This window comes from Nerophis ophidion, linkage group LG10, assembly GCF_033978795.1.
Source record: "Nerophis ophidion isolate RoL-2023_Sa linkage group LG10, RoL_Noph_v1.0, whole genome shotgun sequence".
NCBI classification, from domain to species: domain Eukaryota; kingdom Metazoa; phylum Chordata; class Actinopteri; order Syngnathiformes; family Syngnathidae; genus Nerophis; species Nerophis ophidion.
In genome coordinates this window covers 64,483,093-64,499,085 of record NC_084620.1, presented here as the reverse complement: position 1 = coordinate 64,499,085, position 15,993 = coordinate 64,483,093, and the positions used below count along the sequence as shown (strand labels likewise).

The 15,993-nt window shown below is 39.1% G+C and overlaps 1 protein-coding gene across 3 annotated transcripts in view; it reads right to left on the bottom strand.

The window, feature by feature from the left end:
• Positions 1-14,922, bottom strand: part of tbc1d22a (TBC1 domain family, member 22a) — a 348,296-nt gene extending 333,374 nt beyond the window's left edge. For all 3 annotated transcript variants that reach the window (XM_061914479.1, XM_061914478.1, XM_061914480.1), the window contains exons 1-4: positions 14,716-14,922; positions 12,152-12,208; positions 700-883; positions 375-624 (exon numbers count right to left, since the gene is read on the bottom strand). In XM_061914479.1, the coding sequence (XP_061770463.1) occupies positions 375-624; positions 700-883; positions 12,152-12,208; positions 14,716-14,777 (553 nt within the window). In that variant the 5' untranslated portion in view covers positions 14,778-14,922. The remainder of the gene's footprint in view (positions 1-374; positions 625-699; positions 884-12,151; positions 12,209-14,715) is intronic.
• Positions 14,923-15,993: the final 1,071 nt, after the last annotated feature.

The window sequence follows — 15,993 nt, the reverse complement described above, 5'->3', positions numbered from 1 at the left end:
TATATATATATATATATATATATATATATATATATATATATATATACTGATGTAGTTGGAGAAAAAAGATACCAATAATTAGAGGCCAATAGTGATATTCGTCAAAATACCTAATATTAGCGCCGATATATTCGGTTGATCTCTAATATACTGTACTGTGTAGCACTTGATATTGTGTTCATATTGTGCAAACATTTATTAAAATATGTACTTTTGTCGAGGCTGGAAACAATTATGTATATTTACATTGTTGCTTATGGAGAAATTTGCTTCATTAATGAACTTTTAGATATACAAACCCTGTTCAAAAACCAATTTAAGTTCCTGATTCTAGATTCCACTGTGTAGGGAAATAAGGAAATCCTTGCGCTAACCTTTCGGTGATCCGATAGGAGCTTCGCTGTGGGATTTAACCAAACGCCCGTCAGTGTCAGGACTGCTCTGGAAGGAAAAGGAAACCTCTGGACTGGTCAAGTCTCCCTCCTCCACTCGATCATCCTCATCGTCCTCCTCCTCGTCCTCCTCGTACTCCGCCTCTTGCGTGTTGTCGTCCCCTCTTTGACACGACTCTACGGTGTCGTCCAGCTTCTGTCTCTCCTGCAGCTTGCTGTGATTTTCAATCACCTACAGAGAAGATTAAAAAAAAAAAGATGTATTTTGTTCTTCACAACGTACTCAAGCTAATCATGAGGTTAGTACCTTATTAGCCGTCTCCATGACAACCTCGATGTTGAGGTTCTGCGCTGCCATGGCCAGGAGCTCGTCATCGTCGTCGCCGACGTCCCAGGCGTCGCTCGTAATGCTCTCGAACTCTTGGAACGTTGTGGCCTTCTTGGGCTTGCCCGGCGTGGCGGGAGACAGCTTGTTGCCCGCCTTAATCAAGCTAGATGGCAGGAAAAGCATGCCAAACTAAGTAAATATGCTGTGGTTCAAAGAATAATATGCATCGTAATCCAGCAAGATTTCGGACGAGAGATGCAGCCCACCCTTGACTAGAAGCCATATAGATAAACAACCACTCACAAACCTCTGGGCAATTTAGAGCACGGGTGTCCAAACTATGGCCCGCGGGCCAAGTGCGGCCAAATAATTTAGCCGAGCGCGGCGTTTTTATATAATATAAAAAAGTCAACGGTCTGATAGCTACCATTTTGTCACCATCTGGTGGCTAATGAAAGTAACTCAAGTCAGTGGCCATTATTTGTACATCAGTGTGAGTGTGTGCATAGCATTCACCTATATGACCCAATCCAAACAACCTTCCTTAGTCATGATGCAGGAAAAAAAATTCAACCAGCCCAAAAAACATGGTCACACATAACACATCCTGCTCATTGAACTTTGTGATTATAAAACAAAACATCCAATCAGCATAAAAATCTAAACTACACCCATTAAAATCCATTACAGGGGATGATGGGGGAAAAAATGTAGAACACTTTCTCCACACCTGTCCATGATATTTCTGATTTATTACAAACTTTAAGGAGTCATGGAAGTAAACCAGGTAGGAATTGAGCTTTCACATACTCTTGATATTCAATTATAACAGTTATATATTATATATCCATTCTATGGACATACCCCATTATGATAATGTGAAAATACTTTTTTTTTTCAAATTTGCAAATTTAATTAAAAAAATAAATAAATAAATAAAATGTACATAAGTATGCAGACACTTTGCTCAATAGTTTTTCTATGCACTTTTGGCAATTACAGCCTCAAATCTTTTGATATACGATGCCACAAGCTTGGCACACATATCTTTGAGCAGATTCAACCACTCCTCTTTGCTCAATCCTTTTTGCAGTGCCTCTCCAGGAATCATCGTTTTTTACCATGGATGTCTCTGTACATTGCTGCCTTCATCTTTTCCTCAACCCTGACCAGTCCCCCAGTTCTTGCCGCTGAAAAACATGATGCTGCTGCCACCGCCATGCTTCATGGTAAAGATGTTATTGGCCTGGTGATGAGCGGTGCGATGGCAAAGACTTAAATCTTTGTCTCATCAGAACAGATCATTTGTTTTCTCGTAGCCTGACTCTTTGAAACTGTGTGCAATCTTCAGAGTGGCCAAAAATATTAAATCTACTATTTAAAGAAAAACGTCTGCCTTGTTTTTAATAAATAGTTAGGCCTACTATGCTACCATATTTTAATGTTTGTCATTAAAAGAACACAGTGTTTTCTGAGGTGGGGCTTAGTGAAAAAAAGTTTGAAAACAACTGTTATAGCAGTTAGGTTGAAGATCTTGTACGGTCAAAATTAATTGCATGATTAATTAAAGTGTGTTCATGATTAACGTGATCATTTTTGTGATTATTGTCATGGGTTGACTTGTTAATTTTGACAGCCCTAAAAAAATACATTGTTCTATTTTCTAAATACGCACTGTAAAATCCTTGCTATATGCCTAAACAGAGAAAAAAAAAAACTTGATTAGTATCCTGCCATGTTGTTCAACCACAACCAGATTTTCCAGTATGGTCACTTCGGAACAAGCTGAGAAGGTATGGCGAAAACAGAACGCCTTACAAAACTTAAACATTAACTCTCACTAGACATGAGAACCGACTCCCAAGTTTTCAAATCCTGGGAATCATTTGACAGTCTTATTAATGACTCCCTTATCAATGCCTGTGGGCACACATGTCGTCACAGACGTTAGAATTCTTCACGAGAAAGGAAGACAATCGGGAAACATTCAATACTTGCATCAAATTGAGAAAATACTAGCAGAAATATTAGAGCAGGGGTCACCAACTTTTTTTAAACCAAGAGCTACTTCTTGGGTACTGATTAATGTGAAGGGCTACCAGTTTGATACACACTTAAATAAATTGCCAGAAATAACCAATTTGCTGTCATTCCCTCGTACATTTTTTTTCCTTTTACGGAAGATTTTTTGTAGATAATAAATGATGAAAAAAACACTTAATTGAACGGTTTAAAAGAGGAGAAAACAGGGAAAAAAAGAAAATTACATTTTGAAACATAGTTTATCTTCAATTTCGACTCTTTAGAATTCAAAATTCAACCAAAAAAAAGAAGAGAAAAACTAGCTAATTCGAATCTTTTAGAAAAAATTAAAAAAATAATTTATGGAACATCATTAGTAATTTTTCCTGATTAAAATTAATTTTAGAATTTTGATGACATGTTTTAAATAGGTTAAAATCCAATCTGCACTTTGTTAGAATATATAACAAATTGGACCAAGTTATATTTCTAACAAAGACAAATCATTATTTCTTCTACATTTTCCGGAACATTTTTAAAATAAATTCAAAAGACTTTGAAATAAGATTTAAATTTGATTCTAAAGATTTTCTAGTTTTGCCAGAATTATTTTTTTGAATTTTAATCATAATAAGTTTGAAGAAATATTTCACAAATATCCTTCGTGGAAAAAACAGAAGCTAAAATGAAGAATTAAATTAAAATTTATTTATTATTTTTTACAATAAAAAAAATAAATTTACTTGAACATTGATTTAAATTGCCAGGAAAGAAGAGGGAGGAGTTTAAAAGGTAAAAGGGTATATGTGTTTAAAAATCCTAAAATAATTTTTAAGGTTGTATTTTTTCTGTAAAATTGTCTTTGGAAAGTTATAAGAAGCAAAGTAAAAAAAGATATGAATTTATTTAAACAAGTGAAGACCAAGTCTTTAAAAAATGTTCTTGGATTTTCAAATTCTATTTGAGTTTTGTCTCTCTTAGAATTAAAAATGTTGAGCAAAGCAAGACCAGCTTGCTAGTAAATAAATACAATTTAAAAAAATAGAGGCAGCTCACTGGTAAGTGCTGTTATTTGAGCTATTTCTAGAACAGGCCAGCGGGCGACTCATCTGATCCTTACGGGCTACCTGGTGCCCGCGGGCACCGCGTTGATGACCCCTGCATTAGAGCATGTGATATAACTTTGAATGAATGACACGTTTTGCATCCTCTCAAGAGGCAGAAGTGAATCACAACTAGCAACATTTTCAATGACAATCTTGCAGGTAATTAAACGAACACTGCCTACTATCGTGTTAAAACATACCATTATTCACTGTAAACGCGAAATAAATTTTTCTCATGCATCACATGACGAGACAGGGTCCGACAGGCAGTTTTCACGCTCCCTTCCTAAGACGTGTTCTCCACACCAGGAGAAACTGATTAGTCAGAAATATCGCGTGTGCTTCCCAAAAAAGTAGATGTGCTTAATATTTATAATTTCACCACACCTAGTGTGTGACTATAAATGGGACTTTTACTTTATTCTGAAAAAATAACGGATAATTATTATAGTTCAGTGGTTCCCAAATGGGGGTACTTGAAGGTATGCCAAGGGGTACTTGAGATTTTTTTTAAATATTTTAAAAATAGCAACAATCCAAAAATACTTTATAAATATATTTATTGAATAATACTTCAAAAAAATATGAATGTAAGTTCATAAACTGTGAAAAAAAATGCAACCATGCAGTATTCAGTGTTGACAGCTTGATTTTTTGTGGACATGTTCCATAAATATTGATGTTAAAGATTTATTTTTTTGGGAAGAAATGTTTAGAATTAAGTTCATGAATCCAGATGAATCTCTATTACAATCCCCAAAGAGGGCACTTTAAGTTGACCATTACTTCTATGTGTAGAAATCTTAATTTCTAATTTAATCACTTGTTTATTTTTCAACAAGTTTTAGTTATCTTTTTTTCCAAATAGTTCAAGAAAGACCACTACAAATGAGAAATATTTTGCACTGTTATACAATTTAATAAATTAGAAAGCCCGCCTCCGCCCAATTGTAGCTGGGATAGGCACCAGCGCACCCCGCGACCCCAAAAAGGGAATAAGTACAAAGTAGTAAATGGATGGATGGATAGAAACTGATGACATAGTGCTGTGTTTTACTTATTTATCTCTTTTTTTCAACCAAAAATGTTTTGCTCTGATTAGGGAGTACGTGAATAAAAAAAAAGTTCACAGGGGGTACATCACTGAAAAGAGGTTGAGAACCACTGTTATAGTTGATGGTTGAAAAATTGAAGTGTACAGTTCTATTAGACATCCTTGTGTTTGTCATTGACTGACGCAGTATGTATCGTTTTATACATTTTTTAAAAACAATACGCTTTACATCTATTTGAAAAATATCAAACATGTTACTTCACTTTTTTTGTAATTGTCATGTCACAGAATAATTTGTTAAATGTTGTTTATTTCGACAATAGAATATTATTTTTGTTATTAGAGTCACACACTTGATTACTGGTTTATTAACCTGGACACATTTATTAAACCTCATAACTGTGGACTATGTCTGCAAACCGGTCATCCATCCATCCATTTCCTACCGCTTATTCCCTTTGGGGTCACGGGGGTCGCTGGTGCCTATCTCAGCTACAATCAGGCGGAAGGCGGGGTACACCCTGGACAAGTCGCCGCCTATTCGCAGGGCCAACACATATAGACAGACAACATTCACACTCACATTCACACACTAGGGCCAATTCAGTGTTGCCAATCAACCTATCCCCAGGTGCATGTCTTTGGAAGTGGGAGGAAGGGAACCCACACAGTCACGGGGAGAACATGCAAACTCCAAACAGAAAGATCCCGAGCCCGGGATTGAACCCAGGACTACTCAGGACTTTTGTATTGTGAGGCAGACGCAGTAACCCCTCTCCCACTGTGCTGACTGCAAACCAGTCAGTAACTGTGAAATATATTTAATTCATCATGTATATATTGTTTATCTTATACATATGCTATCATAGTAAACATACTTGGCAATTTTGTTTATTGTATTGCTTTTTATAATTATATTGGAAGAATCATTGCAATTCTTCCATACCTATAATTATAAAAAGCAATACAAAAAAAAAATTGCGAAGTATGTTTACTATGATAGCATGTGTATAAGATAAACAATTATATTGGAAGAATTGCAATGATGGCTTCACGGTGGTAGAGGGGTTAGTGCGTCTGCCTCACAATACGAAGGTCCTGCAGTCCTGGGTTCAAATCCGGGCTCGGGATCTTTCTGTGTGGAGTTTGCATGTTCTCCCCGTGACTGTGTGGGTTCCCTCCGGGTACTCCGGCTTCCTCCCACTTCCAAAGACATGCACCTGGGGATAGGTTGATTGGCAACACTAAATTGGCCCTAGTGTGTGAATGTGAGTGTGAATGTTGTCAGTCTATCTGTGTTGGCCCTGCGACGAGGTGGTGACTTGTCCAGGGTGTACCCCGCCTTCCGCCCGATTGTAGCTGAGATAGGCGCCAGCGCCCCCCGCGACCCCGTAAGGGAGAAAGCGGTAGAAAATGGATGGATGTATGGAATTGCAATGATTACATTGCAACAATATTATCTTGATTTTGTATGTACTTTATACGTCATATTTTATCCATACCTTTTTCGTCACTTAGAATATTGTTTATCGTTGGTACACTAATGGGTACAATGTAGGCCATTGGTTCTTTGCTTTATTTTTAAAAAATATATATACCTCTTTTTATATTGCTCTTTTTTATTTTTGGTATGTAAACTTATGTAAACTCCCAAGTTATTGTTTTTTGTTGTTTTTGTTGCTATTTTTGAATAACTAAATGTTATTATTGATCATGTTGTGGTTCGGGCATCTGTTCAGGATGCCACCCGAATGCATCCCTAGGGGGATTTTTAGGGCACGTCCGACCGGCAGGAGGACACGGGGAAGACTTTGTCTCCCGGGTGGCTTGGGAGCGCCTCGATATCCACCGGGAGGAGCTGGACGAAGTGGCTGGGGAGAGGGAAGTCTGGGCTTCACTGCTTTGGCTGCTGCCCCCGCGACCCGACCTCGGATAAGCGGAAGAAAATGGATGGATGGATCATGTTGTACTGCATTGTAATATATATTTTTTTAATACATTATTTTTTTTGCTTAGACCCCAGGAAAAATAGTCTCCACTGCGGTGTAGACTAACGGGGATCCGTAATACACTAAATACCTGGATTTCCCCGCTATGAATTAATAAAGTATTTCTGATGCCGATATTATAGTTATTTTCAAAATAAAATGCTTTTGTCTGGCACTCCATCGAGGATGTGGGTCATTTCAAGACCTGTGTTTGTACACCCATGTTTTTTTTTCTAAACGACCACAATCAAGTTGACACTAGTCAATTTGTTTGCTGATATTTTATCCAAATGGGAATCAATAAAAGAATTGATAAACCGTTAACCAGACTCGATAGTAGGAAATAGCAATTGTGATCAATTTCCATGCTTAACCTTATTGCTTTCTTATCCTGCACTACCATGAGTTATTTATTACTCCGATACTTTTGTCTTGTTCTTTATATTGTACAGTATTTTGAATTTTGTATAGTGTTTTGTATATTGTACAGGATTGCTTATTATTTTTATTGGATAGTAGTCTGTTTATTTAAATTCTTAGTTTTATCTTTATTACCTCCTGTGTAATTTATTTTTATCCCATATTTGTTGTTGTTATTAGTGATTCCCAGAGCCAAAAAAGAAGTCTGCGGGCTATAGAGCATTTTCTATTGCGGCTCCAGTACTATGGAAGGCCCTCCTGGTAAAAGTTAGAGATGCTACCTCAGTAGAAGCATTTAAGTCCCATCTTAAAACTAATTTGTATACTCTAGGCTTTAAAAAAAAACCCTTTTTAGACCAGTTGATCTGCCGTTTCTTTGCTTTTCTCCTCTGCCCCCCTCTCCTTTGTGGAGGGGGAGGCACAGATCCCGTGGCCATGGATGAAGTGCTGGCTGTCCAGAGTCGGTACCCGGGGGTGGACTGCTCGCCTGTGCATCGGTTGGGGACATCTCTGCCCTGCTGACCTGTCTCCGCTCAGGATGGTCTCCTGCTAGCCCCACCATGGACAAGACTCTATTATGTTAGATCCACTATGGACTGGACTTTCACAATATTATGTCAGACCCACTGGACGTTCATTGCATACAGTCTCCCCTAGAGGGTGGGGAGTCACCCACATCTGCGGTCCTCTCCAAGGTTTCTAATAGTCATTCACATTGACGTCCCACTGGGTTGTGAGTTTTTCCCTGCCCTTTTGTTGGCTCTGAACCGAGGATGTTGTTGTGGCTTGTGCAGCCCTTTGAGACACTTGTGATTTAGGCCTATATAAATAAACATTGATTGATTGATTGATTGATTCCCACTACCGCACCTTAAATTGGAGTCCTTAATCTCGTTATATGCAAATATAATAACAATAAAGTCCATCCTATCCTATTCTATTCTAGCTAATGCAACAAAATTTTGTTCTTATCTCTACTGTATAGTTCAAATTTGAATGACGATAAAAAGGAAGTTTAAGTCTAAATGTATAATAAAATAAATCAACAGTGTCACATGACTGAAAACTGCATGCCAATTAGGGCTGGGCGATATATCGATATACACAATATATCGCGAGCTTGTCTCTGTGCGATATAGAAAATGACTGTATCGTGATATTCGGGTATATGTTCTCACACAGTTGCTTTTAGCTGCGGGCATTACACTACAGGCTCTTCTCACTCTCTTTCCTGTCCCTCCTTCTCACAGACAAGCGCACCTTCTTACATACGTCACATACGTATACGCTCTCGCGGAGCAGAGAGGTAGCAGACTGGGTAACACTAGCTGTGATGCTAACAAAGCCGTGCAAGTGGCAATGAGAGAGAAAGAAGGTGCAAATCTGGTCACAAATGAAGGAAGAATTAATTCCCAAGAAAAACAACAGAGGGTCCATCGTCTGGCGGTGGTTTGGTTTCAAGTGGGAATATGTCAAACAGACAACCGTAATTTGTCAAGTGTGGGCCAAAAGCGTTGCTATAAAAAGTAGCATTACTGCTGATATGTAGCATCATTTCAAAAGTCACCCGCTAGAGAATGGAGAGTGCTTACTCAACATCTCCGTTCGGTGCCACATGCCCACACCATCAACATGCTGTGGCAAACATTTCCAAATCAACACTGTTTGAAAAGAATAGTTAAAAAATAATCAGCCAGACTACGATGCCATCACCAAAACCATGTAGCACCAGAAATTGCATTAATGGTAAGAAGCATTGTATTTATAAATGGTTATCTTCAGAATACCCATGCTATTAAAAAGAATAAGAGACTTATCATACCCTAAACATTTTGGTCTTTCTGAAAAATGCACGCATTTAGTTGTATTCAGTGTTAAAAAAATATGATATGGCTCTCACGGAAATATATTTTAAAATATTTGGCTTTCATTGCTCTCTCAGCCAAAAAAGTTCCCGACCCCTGATATACTCGAATATCACGATATAGTCATTTTCTATATCCCACGGAGACCAACCCGCGATATATCGTGTATATCGATATATCGCCCAGCCCTAATGTAGACACATAGAATCATCATACTGCTGTGATTATATGCATTAAGTGGTAATTCAAAGCCAAGGCAAAATATTGAGATATATATCGCGATATGGCCTAAAAATATTGCGATATTGATATTTCGCAGAGCCCTAATTCCAATGCATAATAAGCTAGTGCATGGACTGTTGGTTAGTGCGTCTGCCTCACAATACGAAGGTCCTGAGTAGTCCTGGGTTCAATCCCGGGCTCAAGATCTTTCTGTGTGAAGTTTGCATGTCCTCCCTGTGACTACGTGGGTTGCCTCCGGGTACTTCGGCTTCCTCCCACTTCCCAAGACGTGCACCTGGGGATAGGTTGATTGGCAACACTAAATTGGCAGTAGTGTGTGAATGTGAGTGTGAATGTTGTCTGTCTATCTGTGTTGGCCCTGTGATGAGGTGGCGATTTCTCCAGGGTGTACACTGCCTTCCGCCTGATTGTAGCTGAGATAAGCTACAGTGCCCCCCGCGACCCCGAAGGGAATAAGCGGTAGAAAATTGATGGATGGATAGATGAACTATCTTGTGCGACATCATGCACACAAGTGCACTTTATTTGCTTTAAACTATTTTAGTGGCGTTCTGTACAAAAAGTGCACTTTAATTTAGTGTCGTTTTGATATGTCATCTTAGTGACATCATGCACAAAAGTGCACTAATAGCTTGTTTTAAAATTTATCTGACAATCTTGCACTTTCAGTTTAGGAAATGACATGAATGTTTGTGCCACGCTTGATAACTGTTTAATAAATACAGTTTTGGTCAATTAACTTAGTTGTGATTTTCTTCTCTACATGAAAGTTTAAAAGTAGCATATATTAATGCAGTATGAACAAGAATGTTTTAATGAAGACACATAGAATCATCATAATGCTGTGATTATATGTATCAAGTGTTAATTCAAGGCTAAGGCAAAATATCGAGATATATATTGTGTATCGCGATAGGGCCTAAAAATATTGAGATATTAAAAAAAGGCCATATCGCCCAGCCCTACGATATAGTCATTTTCTAGAGACCAACCCGCGATATATTGTGTTTATCGATATATCACCCAGCTCTAATGTAGACACATATAATCCTCATACTGCTGTGATTATATGAATCTAGTGTTCATTAAAGGCCAAGGCAAAATATCAAGATATACATCGTGTATAGCGATATGGCCTAAAGAATATTGAGATATTAAAAAAATGCCATATCGCCCAGCTGTAATTCCAATGCATAACAAGGTAGTGCATAGATTGTTACTAACTAAAAAGTGGCAAGCAAGAGAAGACAATGTAATACAAACCCTGTTTCCATATGAGTTGGGAAATTGTGTTAGATGTAAATATAAACAGAATACAGTGATTTGCAAATAATTTTCAACCCATATTCAGTTGAATATGCTACAAAGACAACATATTTGATGTAAAAACTCATAAACATTTGTTTTTTTTGCAAATAATCATTAACTACAGAATTTGATGCCAGCAACACGTGACAAAGAAGTTGGGAAAGGTGGCAATAAATACTGGTAAAATTGAGAAACACTTATTTGGAACATCCCACAGGTGTGCAGGCTAATTGGGAACAGGTGGCTGCCATGATTGGGTATGAAAGCAGCTTACATGAAATGCTAAGTAATTCACAAAAAAGGATGGGGCGAGGGTCACCAATTTGTAAGCAAATTGTCCAACAGTTTTAGAACAACATTTCTCAACGAGCTATTGCAAGGAATTTAGGGATTTTACCATCTACGGTCCGTAAATCATCAAAAGGTCCGGAGAATCTGGAGAAATCACTTCATGTAAGTGATGATATTACGGACCGTTGCTCCCTCAGGCGGTACTGCATCAAAAACCGACATCAGTGTGTAAAGGATATCACCACATGGGCTCAGGAACACTTCATAAAACCACAGTCAGTAACTACAGTTGGTTGGTACATCTGTAAATGCAAGTTAAAACTCTACTATGCAAAGCAAAACCCATTTATCAACAATACCAAGGAACGACGCCGGCTTCGCTGGGCCCGAGCTCATCTAAGATGGACTGATGCAAAGTGGAAAGGTGTTCTGTGGTCTGACGATTCCACATTTCAAATTATATTTGGAAACTGTGGACGTGGTGTCCTCCGGGACAAAAAGGAAAATAACCATCATGCTGAATGGTCCATACAGGTTTTGGAGCAACAAATGTTGTCATCCAAGCAATGTTATCATGGACGCCCCTGCTTATTTCAGCAAAACAATGCCAAGCCGCGTGTTACAACAGCGTGGTTTCGTAGTAAAAGAGTGCGGGTATTTTCCTGGCCCGCCTACAGTTCAGACCTGTCTCCCATCAAAAATGTGCGGCGCATTATAAAGCTTAAAATTTGACAGCGGAGACCCCGCACTGTTGAACGACTAAAGCTCTACATAAAACAAGAATGGGAAAGAATTTCACTTTCAAAGCTTCAACAATTAGTATCCTCAGTTCACAAACGTTTATTGAATGTTGTTAAAAGAAAAGGTGATGTAACACAGTGGTGAACATGCCCTTTCCCAACTACTTTGGCACGTGTTTCAGCCATGAAATTCTAAGTTAATTATTATTTCCCCCAAAAAAATAAAGTTTATGAGTTTGAACATCACATATATTGTCTTTGTAGTGCATTCAACTGAATATGGGTTGAAAAGAATTTGCAAATCATTGTATTCCGTTTATATTTACATCTAACACAATTCCCCAACTCATATGGAAACGGGGTTTGTACAACCCGCAAGTGCCCAGAAACTTACTTAGCATGGAGGAGTGGATCAAACGGTGGGTGTTGCGCGCCATACACATGCTGAATGCTGAGGAAGTGAGAGAAAGAGAAACTCAATGAACTGATTGTCAAGTCATTCATGCACATTCTATCTTTGGTCATCTCAGTAATGTTGACTTTCTATTTAAGAAGTGGCCTAGTGGTTGAAGTGTCCGCCCTGAGATTGGTGGGTCGTGAGTTCAAATCCCGGCCGAGTCATACCAAAGACTATAAAAATGGGACCCGTTACCTCCCTGCTTGGCACTCAGCATTAAAGGGGAACATTATCACCAGACCCATGTAAGCGTCAATATATACCTTGATGTTGCAGAAAAAAGACCATATATTTTTTTAACCGATTTCCGAACTCTAAATGGGCGAATTTTGGCAAATTAAACGCGTTTCTGTTTATCCCTCTCTGAGCAACGACGTCAGAACGTGACGTCACATCGGTACTCAACGGCATTTTTCCCTACCACATCACACGCATCGAGTCAAATCAGCTCTGTTATTTTCCGTTTTTTCGACTATTTTCCGATACCTTGGAGACATCATGACTTGTCGGTGTGTTGTCGGAGGTTGTAACAACACATTCAGGGACGGATTCAAGTTGATTTACGTAGAATGTGCATCGATTAGCACGGCATGCTAATCGATGCTAACATGCTAATTAGGCTAGCCGTGTACATACTGCAGCATTATGCCTCATTTGTAGCTATATTTACATCCATCCTTTCCCTCCATCCACATTTAATGCCAAACAAACAAATACCAGTCGACGGATTTAAGTTGCTCCAGTGTCAAGAGAAGCGACAGTCCCTCGTTTGGTTTTTACCGGCGATGCTACGACAGAGATGGCAAGAATGTGTGGATATCCTGCGACACTCAAAGCAGATGCATTCCCAACGATAAAGTCAACAAAATCACAAAGGTGAGTGTTGTTGATTTTATTGACTTACGTGCTAATCAGACATATTTGGTTGCGGCATGACTGCCAGCTAATCGATGCTAACATGCTATTTAGGCTACCTGTATGTACATTTGAAACTATATTTACAGCCAGCGTTTCCTTCCACCCACATTTAATGCCAAACAAACACTTACCAATCGACAGATTTAAGTTGATCCAGTGTCAATGCGAAAGTCCTGATCGGTTGGTCCGCACATTTTACCGGCAATGCTAAGACAGACAAGGATGGCCGAATAGCGTCAATAGCTATTCGCTCAATAGCTTCAGTTTCTTCTTCAATTTTTTTTTCGCTATCTACCTCCATACTCCAACCATCTGTTTCAATACATGCGTAATCTGTTGAATCGCTTAAGCCGCTGAAATCCGAGTCTGAATCCGAGCTAATGTCGCTATATCTTGCTGCGCTATTCGCCATTGTTTGTATTGGAATCGCTATGTGACGTCACAGGGAAAAGGACAGTGGCTTAGGCAAATCTCGAAAATCAAGCACTTTAAAGCTTTTTTTAGGGATATTCCGGGACGGGTAAAATTTTGAAAAAAACTTCGAAAAATAAGCCACTGGGAACTGATTTTTATTGGTTTTAACCCTTCTGAAATTGTGATAATGTTCCCCTTTAAGGGTTGGAATTGGGGGTTAAATCACCATAAATGATTCCTGGGCGTGGCCACCGCTGCTGCTCACTGCTTCCCTCAGCTCCCAGGGGGTGATCAAGGGTGATGTGTCAAATGCAGAGAATAATTTCGCCACATATAGTATGTGTGTGACAATCAGTCGATTGGTCGTTCTACGTTCCCATCCTCATGAGCTTTGGGTCATGACCGAAAGGATAAGATCACGGGTACAAGCGGCCCAAATGAGTTTCCTCCGCCGGGTGGCGGGGCTCTCCCTTAGAGATAGGGTGAGAAGCTCTGCCATCCGGGAGGAACTCAAAGTAAAGCCGCTGCTCCTTCACATCGAGAGGAGCCAGATGAGGTGGTTCGGGCACCTGGTCAGGAGGCCACCCGAAAGCCTCCCTAGGGAGGTGTTTAGGGCACGGGGAAGACCCAGGACACGTTGGGAAGACTATATCTCCCAGCTGGCCTGGGAACGCCTCGGGATCCCCCGGGAAGACCTAGACGAAGTGGCTGGGGAGAGGGAATTCTGGGCTTCCCTGCTTAGGCTGCTGCCCCCGCGACCCGACCTCGGATAAGCGGAAGATGATAGGATGGGATGGGTGTGACAATCATTAGTACTTTAACTTTAACTTTAAGAAGAAAAATACGTCAGATGACATTCTGCTGCAGAATCAGAGCTCCTCCGTGATGCCAAGTGGTTGTCGTGTCATAGTTCGATCGCTGATTGGCACTGTCACACATTTCATGGGCTGCTATTAGCATATTAGCACCTCTTAGTTAGCCTGTTTGGAGTGAGTCAACAACATCCGCCTGACTAATACGAGGTGGATATGTCGCCATGAAAGCGGGGTTAAAAGTCGCCAAAGTGCTCGACAGTAACTGAGAGTGAAAGTTGTGCTTAAATCACAGCACTGGAGTGAATGAAGCTAGCTAGGCTAATCTAGCCAACCGGAGGGGAACACGTCACTCACCTGCCAGGAACCTTCGCAGCGTTTCTTTTCCAGAACTGTTTTTTACTGCCGTCACTCGACATTTTCCCCCCCCTCTCGGATCCAACCGGTCCCCAACACGGTCGCTCCCGCTAAAACGTCAAATGTCTCTTTATTTACTCCTGGGGTCTTCCTGCAGGACTCAGAGTGCTGCCATGTTGAGTAAACGCGTGCGTGATTGGCCGCGAAAGGTACTTCCTCGTTTTGAGCCAATCAGAAGTGAGAGTTGCCCTGAAGTGGCTTGAGGAGCCGGTGACGTCATACTTCAGCGCCATGTTTTTTTTTTTTGTTTATTTATAAATTTCAACAATTACAAACAGTAAGTCAAAGAACAATATAAAACATTATGAAAACAGTACAAAACAGCGCCAGGGGGTTGTAAGTTCAAAATAACAAAAATAGAGTACAAAAAATATATATATATAATCAGAGGTGGGTAGAGTAGCCAGAAATTGTACTCAAGTAAGAGTACAGTTACTTTAGAGATTTATTACTCAAGTAAAAGTAAGGAGTAGTCACCCAAATATTTACTTGAGTAAAAGTAAAAAGTATGTTGTGAAAAAACATACTGATGAGTAACTGATGAGTTACCTGATTACGGCAACAAATAATGCACAAAAACATAAAAATAGCAATGAGCAAATTCAGAGCCAGGAATATCTCTTAAGCAACTAAAACAATAATATATATTAAATAATAGTACATTAAAATAAAATAAAAAATGGCACATTGAGCCACAATAACTTAACAGCACCATAGCCTCAGTAGGCATTCATTGATTTGATTGATTGATTGATTGATTAAAACTTTTATTAGTAGATTTTACAGTACAGTACATATTCCGTACAATTGACCACTAAATGATAACACCCCGATAAGTTGTTCAATGTTTATCAATTACTTAGTAAATGACCAAGTCGAGGTGATCTACCTCATATATACATATACATACACACACATATCATTTATACACACACATATCATACATACACACACAAATAATTTATACACACACATATCATATACATATATATATATGCATACATTTATACATACAGTATATAATTTATATCTATTTATTTGGCCGTTTTTGTTCACATGTTGAAGGTGTTTTAATGAATATACATGCATGTTTAACATATAGATTCCTATCTTTCATGAAGACAAGAATATAAGTTGGTGTATTACCTGATTCTGATGACTTGCATTGATTGGAATCAGAAGTCCACGTTTTCAAATGGAGGAGAAAAAAAAGTTCCT